General features: G+C 35.5%; 1 protein-coding gene across 5 annotated transcripts in view; it reads left to right on the top strand.

The window, feature by feature from the left end:
• Positions 1-16,287, top strand: part of DENND1B (DENN domain containing 1B) — a 165,260-nt gene that overhangs the window by 123,335 nt on the left and 25,638 nt on the right. For all 5 annotated transcript variants that reach the window (XM_014250801.2, XM_005521254.3, XM_014250800.2 and 2 more), the window contains 3 exons: positions 7,829-7,930; positions 11,721-11,811; positions 15,685-15,725. In XM_014250801.2, the coding sequence (XP_014106276.2) occupies positions 7,829-7,930; positions 11,721-11,811; positions 15,685-15,725 (234 nt within the window). The remainder of the gene's footprint in view (positions 1-7,828; positions 7,931-11,720; positions 11,812-15,684; positions 15,726-16,287) is intronic.

The raw sequence follows: 16,287 nt of genomic DNA, 5'->3' as shown, positions 1-16,287 counted from the left end.
TTCCTGAATTTATAAGAGCATGGTCTCATTCTTTCAAGGAAAATGTGAAATTTTTCTGGTCTAGAATAGTTTGTTTTAAATCTTACTCTGTGCTAAGGACTTGGAAGGTACCACCATCTCTTGACAGTGAATTGTACTGAAAAATACACAAAGTCAGCTATTTTCCTGTTTGTATCAGTTTTAGTCTTTGTTTTTATTAGTGAAGCTGCTCACACACAGCTCACCTGGTTTAATGTTATGAAGAACTGAAGGGACTGTGCCTTTCAGACTCTCATCATTTTCCCAGAGGTTTTGCTGTGTTGAAGGGTAGAAGCTTCTTTCCTAGCAGAAGCCAGATATGAGTCAAACATGTACTCTCCTGTTATACACTTACCTTGATTTCACTTGGAAGACAGGAGAAATGAAAACCCATTTCACCTCACCAGAACCTCAGAATTTGTGTTTTTCAGATTTTGCTGGTATTCAGTTGATTAATATTTCATGGGCTTTCATAATTTCTAAATAATGAGGGTGGCACATATTGAGCCTGTTGGAGATAAAATAATTTATCAGAAAAAATTTAGAGATTAATTTAATCCATCAGTCCAGATTATTTTTCTTGCAAACTACTGGTAGTAGTGGGTTTGAGCAAATGTACTGAGATGACATTGGGTGAATCAAATTCTAAGGATATGATATTTGGTTGTCTGATAGATTCACATAAATTCAAATTTGATAGGAGAAAATACTCACTTGAGGAGTCAAGTTAGTAAAGCTGATAGGTGTATGGAACATAGGTGGGTATTTGTTTGGGGGTGAGAAGAGTGCTCTAAGGAGCTATGGTATTCCTTGATGGAAATGGATATGATAGTTATTAATTCCAGATGAGGGCTTTACTGGAGGGAACTTCAAAATACTGTTTGGCCCTTGGGTCTTCCCAACTTCTCCCCAGGTGGTTCTCTTCCAGGTAGTCTTCTGTGCCCGTGAGCATTTTGCACCCCAGCTGCCTGTGCCACTGAGAACCACTGTTACGAGAAGGAAGGTAGCCCGTGCAGACGTGAAGTCATGTACGGGTTTAGCTCACCTGTTTGTGTTTAGCAGTTCTCTTACAAATGGAAATCCCATTTGCATTCCATGTTGAAAGGGCTGCACCTGTTTTAGAAATTGCTGGATTTCAACACACTGCTTGTTTCAATAAAACAAATAATTTCAACAAAACAGGTGGTTGTCCTTTATTCCATAGTGCCATCACCTGAATCTAATTCGCTCCTTAGTCCAAATGTGAGGACACTAGTCCATGCCAACTCATGGCAGCTTGCAGTAAGAGCTGTTAAGTCAAAAAGTGTCTTTTGGACACTTAGGATATGTGCAAAAAGAAGGATGTCAATCTGCTTGATGGTCTTAACTCTGTTCTGACCAGAAATACGCTTCTGTCAGTCCTTTGTTTTTGTAACTGTGAAACTGAGTCTGCAAGTTCTTTAGCATCCTGGTTAGAATCTCCTTTGAAATGAGCTCTCCTTTTAACTGATTCCCATTTTATTTCAGTTTGGCTGTTGGCATATCTGAGATCTCTACATTTGCACTGTATGGAAACAGTGCACTATGCATCATTTCTACTGGCAAACATTTGTCAAAATGACCTTTGAAGTCTTTCTTTCTGCATTATTTTCTTTTGCAGATTTATCTTTTTCTGGCTCCACTGATTGCATACAAGAGAAGATATTTATGAAACCAATGTGGCCTGATTATTTTTTTTAAAAAACATGTTATTTCAGAATATCTTAGCAGGCAGAAGTCTGCTGGCAAATACTAGCATATCTTGGATTGCTACCAAGTTGTCCAAAGACAAAGCATATTTAAAAATAAATAAAACCTCCTTGTAAGTGTTATTTTGATCTGTGTTCACATAATCTTAACTAATTCAGTATTTCACAGAATTTTTGTTGTGAAAGAAAAATTGAATTTGCTCTGGAGCAGTAGAAATTAAGAGGATTTTTACATGATTATTCAGCTCGTTCTGCATTTGCCTCTTCCTTTGTGAATTGGAAAGCTGAAAAAATCTAATCACATTTGACTGCATTAGGAATATTTGTCAAGAGTCTCAAAGCTTGAGAACTGCTGTTGCAAAGAAAATATTTCCCTTTGTTTTGGAGTGTGTGGTGTCAGGTCTAATAAGATAATTTAAACCACATTTACAGACTTAATTTACATTCTTTCAGGAACTTAAGTAGTATTTGCGTAGAAAATTTTTAGGGGTAATACTTAAATGAAAATATTCTCCATATAGGTTTGAAATACTTCTGCTATAAATAAGCTTATACTTTCAAAATCAAGAACTGAGGTGTTTTGGGGTACAGTTTCAAGGATCACAAACCTCCTGATGAAAATTAAAATAATGTATTTGGGCAGTTATCAATTGCTTGAAAGTTGAAAAACATGTTTGAGTAAACTATTTTCCTTGCAACAGTGTGTCCTGTATGATTTCACCATGAAACATGAAACAACTGTCATTAATATTCACTTTGAGTAAAGAACAGCTTTAATAGTGTCTGTACTCATCCAACACTTCTCTCCACTCCAAACGCTGTTCATCACACTGAACATTCATTCTGTGCAACTGTTTGTTTGCAGCACAGGACAGATTCTCCCGGGTATAGCAATATGTCTTGGACAAACGTCTAGCAATTATTGAAAAAAAATGATTGGTGAAAGGCAAAATGGGAATCTTCAGGGGTCTTGCAGAGAGTTCATGGGCCTCCAAAAGACCATATGGAAAATCTGACTACTCCCATACAGACAGGAAATATGACATGTAATAGAGAAAGTTTATAATAATTTTTTGTGCATATTAAATGATAATGAAATACTTAATCCTGTAAAAGAAATTAAGAAATAGCTGGGGTTTTTTTTCTGATTTAATCATTACTAAATTATCTGTCAAATTGATACAACTGTTAAGAGTAATTTTTAATATGATACACTTTACATGAGCAAATATTGTGTAATAGGAGTGGATCTGTAGAGCAAAGCAGTCCAGCTAGTGCTAAGGACCTGACATTCACACAGTGTGCACTTCTGCCTTCATTGTGGTTCTGATTCTAGTCTGGTGTTGAATGCTGAAAACACATGACTAGCTGCAGCTCTGCTTTAGTTGAATCCAGACAAAATCCACCTCACACGTGGTATGTGGGGATGATTGAAAAAAATGCTTCAGTGTCATTTGATAAATGACCTAAAAATAATCCAGAAAAATGTATTATCAGTGGAATGGTGAATTATAATGGTTTTGTATATGGTCTCTTTCACACAGAGGGCTGCAGTCCATTTTGAGACATTGTTTACTCTGGGTGCTCACAACTTGGCCTTGAACCTTTTTTCAGGTTCCTATCTAATTTCTTTGGGTAGTCCAGCATTTGGGGATTTCTCCTGGATATTACTGCATGTTCCGTGTTTCGGAATTGAAGGCATAGGTGGGACATAGACACAAATATGGCTGTTGTGAAGTTCATGTTTGTGTCATTTTGTTATCAGAGTATGAGTGTGTTCATTGTGTTTTTCCCACGTCCTGCATGTACGTGGGCAGATGAAGGCAGACTAGTACATGTTTTTCATAAATCATATGCAATATGGTCAGTTAATAACATAAGATGTGGCATAAAGAATTCTTCAAAAGGCAATCTATATCAGAAGAGGGAGTGGTAGATAAGAGAATGAAGAAGGAGTTGAAAAATACTGAATATAAAAATATTTACCATGATAGAGATTAATTTCCCCTCTTTTGGGGGAAAAATCCTTGAAGCTCTCGATGTTAAAAGAAATAAACCCAGAATAGCTTTGTTTCAAGTTGTGATGATTGTAGTATCACCTATCAGCAATGAAGAAAGGAAGAGCAAAGGCTGCTGGCTTGCTCTGGAATGCTCAGTAGTAGGAGTTCAGGGAGGGGCAGGATAACCTTCATGGTGAAGATGGCACAACCTGTCAGACTTCTCTTTAATTGAATGTTAACTGCATGCTTTGGGCCTGTATTGATAAACAGTGACATCAGCCGTCCCACAGATATTGTATTCAATGTACAATAAATCAGAATAATACAATAAAATAAATAAAATTTATATTGGAAAAAAATTGAGATTCAGAATGCAATTACATGAGTATTGACTTATATATTTGTATAAAAAGTACAGCAGTGTACAGAAACAGTAATGAAATGGCAGAACTTAGTTGGTGCTTAAATCCTGAACCACCCTGTGTAATCCCTATTATGACTATTTGACTTCCATAAGAATTCTGTTTTACATGTGGAAAACAATATTGTTTTATTTGTGTCAAGGACTGATATTGGTCCTTTTTGAATATAGATACTATGTTAATAGGAGTTGGTTTTAGGTATAATTTGACTGTAAGAAATACCAGTATATCTGATTCTTTTTGGGTTTTTTTTCACAGATTGCAAGAGATTTACACGTTTTGGAAAAATTTGTTTGTAAATGGTACTTTCCTGAGAAGAATGACAGCACATGCTCAGTTACCCATTGACCTTTATCTCTGAATGTCATGACAGATTTTTAAACAGAGGAATTTTAATATCAAAATTAAATTATAGTAATTGTTGCAATAGAACTAATAGTTGGTATGAGTCATGCTAGAGTGAGGCAATCTTTTCTGCAATAAAAAATGTATTTTTACTTCTTGTTCAAGTTAAATATCACTAGATTTAGAAAGCAAAAACACACATTGTAATCTAGGGTTTTTCATGCCTTTTAAAATGATCACACTGGTTTAGCTCAGTTTTCATGTTCCATTGAGGTCTATATAAATAGCTTACTTAAAATGTGAATGTAGCTTAGAGTAAGAAATTCCTGCTGTGTGTGGCAAGCTATGAAAGGGGAAGAAAATTCTATAGCAACTGTTGTTAGAAGGATAGATATCATGTTTGGGCATAGATTGTTTGGTGTGAGTATTAGCTGTCTACTTTTCAGTACAGAGTCCCCACTGGGTTTAGATCGAACTTGTTTTGAAAGTACATTGTAGATCAATACAACAGGGGCCAGTTGATGGTTGAGCAGTTAAATATCAGTGCAGCATTCCTCCAAAACTCAGTTTCTAAAGGTAGTCAGCTGTACTTGCAGAAACAAGAATGTTACAGTCTTAATGTATGGAAACACTGAGATGTAAAACAGTTTTGTTCATAGTGATTCAATAATTTACTTGTTAAATGGCACTTCAAAAGGCTTTATGTTTGCAGTAATAATCTTGAAGATTTGTAAAAGTTTTATTTAGAAAACAATTTTGTTGGTGAGAATCTTGAGCAAACAAAAGAGCTAGAAGTTAATTGTGTTATTTAATGCAATTTCATTAAAGTTACCATACATATCCTGAGAAAGCTTCCATCTGGAATTTCTGCAGGTTTCAATAGATTTTCTAATTTTTATGTGCTGAACAGGTAGGAGCTTTAAACCTACTCAAATTTTTAAATCAGTCTTACAGTCAGCAGGTTGAAATGACATAGATCACCTTTGGGTGTGAACTCCTTATAGAATTAAATGAATTTTCAGCAAAGAAATAGCTTTGGTTATTCTGTGTCTGAACTGTACTGATAAGGGAACAGATGCACCAGTCCAAGCATTCTTACTAGGTATCTGAAACATCCAGTGATTAAAGGAAAGTATTTGGGAAAATATTACAGCCATGCACTAAAAATGAGTGTTGATCTATTATTTCCTGATTTTCTCTTAGAAGGCTTCACCACGAGAAGTGCCATCAGGAAAATTGGCTGGCTCCTCTCTCTTCCCTGGCTGGTGTGAAAGGCCAGAGCAAGCACGGCTGTTTTCTCTCCTGTAGGGAGATAACCTCTCCTTTTTCATCTATCCCAAGAGAGCTGGGAGACTGGTACAGGGAAGCATAGCTTAGTTTTTATTTTATTAGATAGTTTATTTTGAAAATATTTTCTCTCTTTATTCCTAAATTTAATGTTTTCTAGTATGTCATGAGCCATCATCTAGTCAGAGCTGCACTCCCACAAAGCCTCTGTATTTCCAGACGTGCCTTCTTTGTGTAACAACAACAATAAATAATTAAATAAATATGATATATATGTGTGTGTGTATACATATATAGGGAGTTCTTTTAATCTGCTGCCTTGAAATTCTTTGGAAGAGCAGCAGAACTGAGAAGAGAGTCTGCCCTCAGGAGCACTTCGTCTTATACCACCATGTCTCACTGAAGACTGTTCCATTTGTTTTGATGCACTTTGATTTGCTAAGTAGCTTGGGGTCATCTTCTCAAGACAAGAGTCTTTAGGAGCTCAAGAACAGCTAATGCAAAGTGGGTCAGGAAGGCAGTGCTATTTAAAGTACCACAAGCATTTCAGGCTGTTTGGCAGATCCAGCATGTCCTGCGTGTGCACCATATTCACCAACTATTTTGGGATGAATAGGGGGAATAACTTGGATGCTTCTGGAGATTTGATGGACACAGTGCTGTGTGTTGTACTGAGCTGGGTCTGTGTCTCAGAGCACCCCAGCTACCCTGGGACAGGGCAAAGATTATGCAAATGTAAGACTTCTAATTCTTCCAGTGAGAGAACTCTAAAATCAGAGCTTCCGTAAAGAAGTAAGGATGCAAGACTTGTTGAACTTAAATCCTTCGCTGAGTCAGAAAGAAAAGAAAGACTCAGAAAGAGGGAAGTTTTTGATCGTATAAGAATAGATTTTAAAATTGCATCATAATGGTTTTACTGCAACATTCCCTAAGGTCACACTTGAACCATTTAAAAACAAAGTGTAAGGTATAGGGAACAGTTGAAAATTATTTACAGCAAACTAAGCTAAGAGAAAGTGCTTGGTGACACTCTGGAAACGCCTCCCTACAGTCACCTGGAATGATGGGAAAATGCAGAAGTGCCATGTGCAATTGGAGTTAAACAGGGTTAGGAACACAAAGCTGGGGTGATCATGGCCATTAATAAATTTGTCTTTAAAGTGGCTGGAGCTGTTGTGAAGATCAGTGTAGCAGCTGCCTTTGATCTTTCTCCTTTTGAGTGGCTGAGGTTTCTTTTATTCTGTTGTGGGACTGCACTGGAGATGTAGCTTCTGGGTAGTAAAATTGCAAATGGTAGGTTTGGAATGGGGCGTTTTGTAGCATTCCAAGTTTTGTGTCTTCAAGTCCTCTGGTTAATTGTTGCTTGATAATCATTTTGGTTTTGTAAACTTGGGTGAGAGGCCTTTTGGCTGTATGGTGAACTCTGATTGTGTACCTTGATTACCACACAAATTTCATAATGGTTCTATTACTTGTCCACTTATGCCAAACAGCTTCAAGTATTTGTCAGAAAGTATGGACAAGAATAACAAAATTGGAGAAATACTCCTCAGGAGCATCCAGTGGTCTGTGCACGCTGGAGACAGCAAATTTTAAATTAAATTAGAGAGTAACAGAGTAATTAATTTGATTGTTTACAAATACCTTCATTAACATCTTTTTCTTTCAATGAATGTTGTTTGCAGTAACAAGCTCTGACTTTTCAATGAGTACTTATCTTCTTTCATCATCCAAGGGTTCTGGTATCTATAGGCTGTGCACTTTTCCCATGTGGGAAAATATATTTTATTGTATTAAGTGTTAATGTTCAAACCATTTTTATAACCATGTTTCAGTTTGTAGCCTTTGTTTTGTGTAGAAATTACTTTGTTTCAGTAATTTCCTGTTAAATCAGCAATATATTTATTGATCTTCTCATGTCTTGGTAGAAAAAATATACAACTAATTTGATGTGGACACATATTTTTGGACTGAATTATGATATATATGTATGCTCACCATCCTAACTTCTTCTGTTTCAATTTTTTAGGGAGAGCCTATAACTTTCTGTGAGAATAGTTTTGTGAAGCATCGTTCCAGTACAACTAAGCAATTCCTGGAAACAGCTGTTAATCTTCAACTGTTTAAACAGGTATGAGAGAGTAAATGGCCCATATTTAATGATTTTCTTCTAAAACATATCTGTTTTTAAATACATTTTCCTTCCTGTCAGCCTACAAAAGCCTGGGAGATGAAATCTAAATACAAGTACTTTGGGTAAAGTCATCCCAGATTTGTTGTATTTTTATATCTGCAGTTGTAGTTCAAAGGAGTAGTGGTGAAACTGAACAAAAAAAATAACCCCAGGGTGCAAAGCCAGTGCAGCATCTCTTCAGACCCAGTCAGCAACCCAACCAAACAAGAAAAATCAGGGATCTCCCAGCTTGATGGTTGAACCTCATTTTCAGCTCTCTTGGCTCATGCCCAAAGAGCCTAAACAGCAGATTGCTTAATTTAAAATTGGACTTCACTGGTGTTTATTTAAAAACTGGATTCATCCTGCAACTGTAGTTTTCTTCGCTAGGCTTTTTGAAGTATGCACACAGAGAATGTCACAAACCTGAGCTATAGGGGTGGCCTGAACAATATACTAGCTGATGTCTTAATGCAGAATTTGAATTAAACGAGGACAAATTGTTGAATGTCTGGCACAGCTCGGTTATAGTTTGATTACAGTCTTTGTAATGGATTTTTTTCTTTGACTTTATTCTCTAATTCTTCTCCCTTTTCATCATTTGATCTCATTGCATGGAAAGGGTGTTAAACTTATCACTAGATTTTTATGAAAATCAAGGAAAATGTGAATGAAATCAGAAGATTCATGAAAATATAAATTTGCCTGCAAATGCCTGGAATGATTGATACACAAGAGTTCATGTTTAAATAATCGGGAGGCCTTCTTTGAAGGTATACAACCATGATAGATTAGGGAAATCCATTTTATGTAGAATCTTCTAATTTTTTTAAAAAAAACATTTAGTGTTAATCAGAGGTTAGTGTCTAAAGTAAAGATTTGTGCAAGGATGGTATTTTATAGAAGTCCTGTGAAAATATCACAAAATTTGATTTTACTGTAGTTATAGAAAATAAGCAAAAAGAAATCTGAAACCTTTTGAAGTGTGATTGACTGGGTTGAAATGGGAAGAATAACAGATTGAAGTTATTGAAGAGATACTTTGCATATCTCCATGTGACAATGTGGCATGAAATTTTCTTAATAAAAAGCTGCTTACAAGCAATGTTTCTAAATTGTTGCCACACTGGTAATACTGAAACAAAACCTTCAGCTGCCATGAATAGGCTGGCTGTACTTAGCCATTACATTTTAATGTGTTCAGTTATTCAGAATCAGTTTACAATTTATTTATAGCTTGTTTTAATTTTATTTCTATTGAAGGAAATAATAGAGGATTGGGAAATAGTAACAATTTTGATGATGTGTGTGATTTAATAGTAGTAGTAGGTTTTTTTGATTCCTCTGGTTCTTGTTGCAAAGTTACTCCTACATACTCAATTAATCCTCAGCCCAGATCATCTTCTCCAGTTTTTCCTACTGACAAATGAACTGTTTTCAAAGTTGTTTGTATTCAAAGAGACCAAACTGTATTTTATTCTTCTCTGAAAGTCATTTAAGCTGAAAATAGTTCTTAGGGGCAACCTTAAACCTAGACTAAGCAGAAAATTGATACTTTAAATACACCCTTTTTGCAATAATTGGTAAGTGAGGTTTATTTGTGCTTTTCTATGAAATCCCTCTTCTGACCCTTTAATTAGTGGAGCATGGAAGGTAACTGACCTTTGTATCAAGCTGCAAACATAAGTAATTAATAATTGCATATTATATGTCAAATAGTTTTCATGAGTGTTCAGGGAAAATAGAAATTCATTCTAGCCTGAAGCCCAATACCGGGCTATCTCCTTAAACAGTGTACTTGTATCAGCAAGGTAATCAGCAGCATTTATTGGGATTTGTTCCTAACATATTAGAAAGTGTTGCTTAGAAAAATGAGCAACGAATGCAGGAATCATAAGCCTTTGAAAATTGTTAGTAATGCAAATTTCATTTGCCATCTTTATGAGCTGAGCTCTCTTATTGTGAGATAGGAGCTGTTACTTTGTGGAAATCACATTTACGATGTTTTCTTTGCTTCTAAAAACATTTTGGTTTTAAAAATTGATAAAATTACTTGGGTGTTTTGAAGTGGGTGTAGTCTCTATTTTGGTTTTAGAATTCAAAATCAGTGGAGGATAATGTCTTTAGTCACCTTAAAATCCAAGGGTAACATTGGAATTGCTAGTTTTTCATTGAAAGAGGTAGTCACCCAAGGGCTCTTTGGATCTCAAAGTGAATATGTTTCTTGGAAGAGCAGGCCCAGATTTTTCAGTCTGTGGGTTTAAAGAGTGTGGGTTTAAAAAATGGAAAAAGAAAACCCATAAATTTTATGTGTAACTCCACATCCTGTTCTTTTCGTGTAGCAGTTTAAGTACAACGATTAACAGTAAATTACTCAAAAGTAGTAAGTACTACTACCACCATTACTAACACTTATCAATTCTTTTAAATAATGTCTCCGGTATCTTTTTGCTAACAGTTCCCTTTGTCAGTATTTATATTAAATACAAAATTGATGTGGCCCTCTCAAATTCAGTATCTCAGCCTTCTGTTGATAGGATTTTACCAGATGATGAGTGTGTCTATAAATCTTATGCTGCTTTATTGTATGGAATGAATTCATTACTTTCCCCAGAGAGATAATGTGTTACAGTTCAAAGGAAGGGATGGGAGTGGAGGTTGTTGTTTTTGGGGGGTTTTTCACAGCAGTAGCTAAAGGTGCTCTTATCTCTTTTTTCTTCCTGTGAAATAATCCAGTGGTCTGACCATGAACCAGCCTATTTGGAAAAAGGCCAACTTGTAGTAAAGTGAAAAAATAAGAAGGAATTTAGACAAGGAAGAGAGAAATATCTTCATGCTTACCTTATTCTTGCTTCTGGAAGTTTTGTACTCAGAGAAAGTTGTTTTTTCATGTCGCTAGTCTGTTCATTGGCAAGCATCAGATTGTCACTGACACTGGATAATCAGTCATAAAAAATGATAGAGCCAAATAATTAATTCTGGTTCACTCCTGTGTACTGTTTAGTACAAGTGAATAACTCATAATTCTTGATAGAAGATGAACTGTGTAATTGGAAAATTGCTGTCTCACTTTATCTGTCAGACTTGAGTTAGCCTTTTCAAAACAAAAAGGGAGAGGTTGCTTCTTGAAAGAATTTAAATCTATAGGAATGTGCTTGTTCTACTTCCTTGAAGCCTGATAATTCTTGAAAAAAAATGTATTCATCCCTTCTGAGTGGTTTAATCATTAATTTTCTAATTTTGACGTTTTCTAACACATTTGGATCATTCCAGTCTTAGTATATACACTTATCTGTACCTTCAAATTCATCTGGTCATGCAACTATAACCTCTACAAGAAGAAAACTGTTGCAATATATATCTGTAGATACACCTAAAGAAGGGGTAGTGCTTAAAAAAGACCCATGATTTCACAACAGGACATCAGGGAATGGCTTGGTGACCTTTATATAGTTATGATAACAAATCCAGAGTTATTATTAAGTAAGGAAATAAATTCTTCTCTTTTCTTGCCATTAGACAAATAGAGAAAATATAAATAATTTTCTTGATCTATACTCTGTATTCCTGCTGCTCTTTGTTACACCTGCTCTTGTAAAGTCCATCTGAGAGCAGTGTATTATCCTTAAGACATATATGGTCTTGAACATACAGATTCCATTATAATGGACACATTTAAAACTCTTAACATTGTAAAGCAATAGAAGAGACAACAAAGTGTGTGTGATTCTTTTTTTTCCACCTTCAGTTTATTGATGGTCGGCTATCAAAATTAAATGCAGGAAGAGGATTCTCTGATGCTTTTGAAGAAGAAATCACAGCAGGAGGCTTTTGTAGAGGTACAGAATTAATTTGGGAGTACTTATTGGCACTTCTTTGGGAGCTGTTTGACATGATGTCCTCATGATGTCCTGTAAGTTTTAGAAGTCACAGATTTTGTTACTGTTCTGTTGTTTCCCTTCATTCTTGGGAAGGTTTTAGCCTTTAACAAATCACTGGTGGGACACATACTATTATGTATCTAGTTACGCCAGTGTATTAAATGAAGATATGTTCGTTTAATCTTGTAAAATAATACTTAGATTTCAGCGTAGGATGAGATATCACTATAGTGTTTGCATTTTTAACTGCATATTTATATAATATGATGCATTCTATGTAAACTGTATTTTCAAAATCATTCTGCTTCTCGATAATTATGTTTTCTGTAAACACTTAATTTTCATTTCACATATACTTATTTCTGCAGTGTAGAAATCACAGTGATGTGAATGTTTAGAGAAATCTGCTTTCTCCAACGAATGTGTTACTCTAAAAAAAGATATTTTTTTTTTTTACTTTTATGTGTGATCTGAGAAGGGACATGGAAATTCATCTTCTTTGTAAACAAAAATATTATTCCTCATGTTGTTTACCTCAGTTGTGTTCACTGACAATTTTTACAACACTTTTCACATCAGCTAACCCCTATGGAAGAGTGCATCCTGAATCCAGTGCTGATTTTTACAGGATGATGGAGTGGTTTCCTGTTAAACATTTAGGACAGGTGTATTTTTATTTCAGGTATTGTCATGTTTTAAACCCAGCACCACACAGCTGCTCACTCTACTGCAGCCAAAACCAGCCCAGGTATGAGAGATGGGATCAAAATATGCATGACAAATTGCTGGTTTATGGTCAGTGTTGAAAGTTGTGTAGAACTTTTCTCAGTAGATGGAGGTTATGTGATTTGAGCATATCCACAGAGGTGCAGATGGCAGCTTTGAATGGTCTTCCGTTGCAAGACTGCCCTTGAATGGGACACATTTAGGAGAGGATTTGGCCCCTACAGAGAAACTATGAAGTGCTGCAGAGCCATCTGCATCTCTAAATAACTTCTATACTCAAAATGCATAATTTCTTTTGTTCAGGATTTTCATTGCCTTCTGCCTTCTTTGTCTTGCACTAAGATCTAGCACATAATTTGGGGTTTTGTTTCTTGCTTAATTTGTTAGTTACACAGAGATTTACTTCTTCCCCGCCTTTTTAGGGTAAATTGCTCTGTAAACAGATTTGAGACTGTGAGCATCCATTATTCAGATAGGTGATGTCAGTATTCAGAGTTCGTTTTCTGACTGCAGTTAGGGGTCAGGAGGCTGCAATAAAACTGCAGTAGAAGTTAGATAAAGCTTGTTTCTTGGCTGTGCTCCGATGGGCTGTAAACTGTGTCTCATCTGGCTCTGCTCAGGAGGGACCGCTCAGCTCTGCTGGTGGTGCTGGGCTGGCTCGAACTGCCTGTGTGCTTTTCAAGTCAGACAAGCTGATAGTGCCAGGCTGTGGACAAATTGCTTAGGGCACATATCAGTATTTACATAACTGCTGTCTCATTATTGTTATGAAGTGCAGGGCTAACAATGTGTGTGCAATTGAAGGTGACATTTTGTGATGCTAATGGGATAGAACTATGATCTCTTTGCGGACTTAACTCTCGTCAATTTAGCAGGAAGTCCAAGGTTTGAAAAAAACAGGTGAAACCCAGATTTCAGAAAAGTCACAGAAAGTTAGTGTTAGCGCCAAACTGTTAAAAGGACAGGTGAACACAATCTTAGTGTAGACAGTACAATTTAAAAACTACTGAATCAAATTCAAATGAAAAGTGTTTAAGTAATCTCTTTTTAAATTTGCATTTGTTCACATATGCAAGTTTAACTAAGCCAGAAGAGAAAATTAAACAGAAAATTGGAGAATAAAACTTAAATTTCATTTTTTTATTACTTTCTTTAAAAAAAAAGTGGTCAAAACTTATTTGTGTGTCTACATCTGAAGATAAATTTGTGAGACATCTTCATTACTGTTTGCACTTTAAAATTTTATTTTCTCTTACATTTTATTCTATAGAAGTATCAGTTCTAAAGAGCTTTATGCAGCTTTCAATACAAGAATATATTGATGGATTGGTTAGCACTCAGATTTGTAGAATATGTTAATTAATTTTTAATTACATACATTTTACTACAGTAGGTTTTTTTTTTTTCCTATTGGTCTAATATCACTGGTGCTCAAAGAAGGAAAACTGAAAAAATAAAAACATTTGAAACTCCCTTGTAATGATACTTCATTTTGAGGAATCAGATATTTGTTTTCAAAGTTTTCAGGAAGTTCAGCTTCAGCTGAGGGTATGCAATGTTGGCATGGCTGTCTGTAGATGAGTTGAATGTTGTACATGAAATGGTCTGTTTTCTTGATTGTCATCCCTGAAGTGTCACTACATAACTCAATGAACATTAAACTTGGTCATTTGCTGTGATTCGATTTATTATTTCTATAAATTGTTTAAACCAGGTTGTGACAGAGAAAGCTCAGCTGTGGAAAGAGTCACTGTTAAAGACACAGGTGATACATAAACATTGTTGACAAGAATTGAAGTGACAAAATAACATGTTAAAGAAAGCATTTATGGTTCATGCAATATCCTTAATACCCCAGAAGTGGTTAAATTTCACCTTATATGTGTTGTGTTCTTCCTTCCCTGACAGTTCTAGGGAGCTAGACCAAAGAAGTGAAATATGAGTTGTTTGTGCTTTAGGTTGCTCTTTGCCATTCTTAATAGAGATGGGATCATCATGATCATGAGGGTCTCTCCTCTCTAAGCAAGCACTGCTTTCAGTTGTACCATCATTCCTGAGAGTCTGGCTGTCTCAAAATTGCTTGTAAAAATTAACTGGAATGGGTGAAAGTACCTGATACTAGTCTAAAGAGTTCATGCTTCTTCACCTCATTTTGAAAATTTGGAATACGTTTCCAATGATCCCATTAGTTCTCAGAAATGTTCCAGGAGTGTATTTTAGCTTTCATTAGCCAGTGGAATAATTCTAGCCAGGCCTTGGTTATTGGGTTACAATATGGGTTATTGTAACACTTGAGGAGTTTTGCCAGCTCCTGTTAAAAGTCTGTAATGTTATGTCAGTATAGTCCTTCCTGAAGAAACATGGTCAAACTCTGTTTGAAGCTGGAGTGTTCTTGTCAAAGTGAATGTCTTGGCATGGGGTGAATGGCATGGGGTCAGTAGCAGCTCACTGTACTGGAGGATTCAAGTGACTGATGTACTCTAAAACTTTCTCAGGGATCATGGACCTAATCTTTGTTGTTCAGCTGAAGCACCTTTGGGAAGTAGTATTGACTACTTCATCAAGTATAATTTAATGTGTTCCTTTGTGGCCAGTTTAGTCCTTGGTGGTCGTACAGAAGTCAGTAGCTCTCACTTGCCTTTTTTCTGCACAGGAATATACAGTTGTGACATAACCCTTAGACTTTTCTTTTTCCTTGGTATGGTACCTTCTGGAGTCTATGTCATTGTTGTGTTTGAAAGTTTGCCCAGAGGGATCGTCATGCTTGAATGCAATTAATACATTCTTCTTTCCTTTGAATTAGTGTTTTCCTTTTTATACTTTCAAGAAGTGTGTTAACTTATCATTGTTTTAATTTCTCTTTGTACCTCAATTAGATTAAAAACTTTATGTGGTGAAAACATAAGCTTTTACAAAGGAAACAGAAAACATGCAATAAGATATTCCTGGGTTTGTTTCTTATCTTCACATTCCTTGTCTCTCTGGAAAGAATTAATTGAATAAGTAATCCTCTAAGTACATTTCTTATTCCAATAATGAAGAGGGTTGCAACATGCAAAATGTTGAATGTATGTTTGATTCTGTTAATTTGAATTTCTCTTTCAGGAAATTCAAGATCTTATCAGCAGTGGATGCACACAGTGAAGGTATAAACTTGGTTAAGTAATTATATTGGCCACCCTGTCCTTTAGGTCTCCATCCTTTTCCTTACCTTTGTGTAATGGTAAAAATTTGTTCATTGGTGAGAAAGATGTAGGTACATTCTATAAGAAATAGCAAGTATATGCAAAAAATTTTTGAGTTTTTTCCTTGAAGAATTAAAAAAAAAATTCCATACAGAAAACAAATGCCAAAATGCATAAGATTTTTATGTCTGTATAGTCAAAGATTTCACTGCTTTCTGTATCATGTTACATTCCATAACTCTGAATTAGGTGTGACAATTTGATATGAAGCTTATCATTCCTGGTAAATAGCAATTTTATTAATATGTATTTGTGCAATTTGTCTAGCAGAAAACTCTTGGTGTAACCTTGTTATTCTGCAGCATTAGTAAAATATATTATTTTAGATTAGGAGAATTCTTGTGTGATTAAATGAGATAGTTCTTCCTGTTAGGTCAAAGTATTTTTTAGTTGCATAATAAATATTATAGGAACACATGAAAAATAGCCTAACTTCTGAATTGATTTTGAAATGGTAACAGTG

The sequence above is a fragment of the Pseudopodoces humilis genome, chromosome 10 (genome assembly GCF_049639895.1).
Source record: "Pseudopodoces humilis isolate 2021_Gansu_Grassland_sample_001 chromosome 10, ASM4963989v1, whole genome shotgun sequence".
Classification (NCBI taxonomy): Eukaryota; Metazoa; Chordata; class Aves; order Passeriformes; family Paridae; genus Pseudopodoces; species Pseudopodoces humilis.
This window is presented reverse-complemented; position numbering and strand designations above follow the sequence as displayed.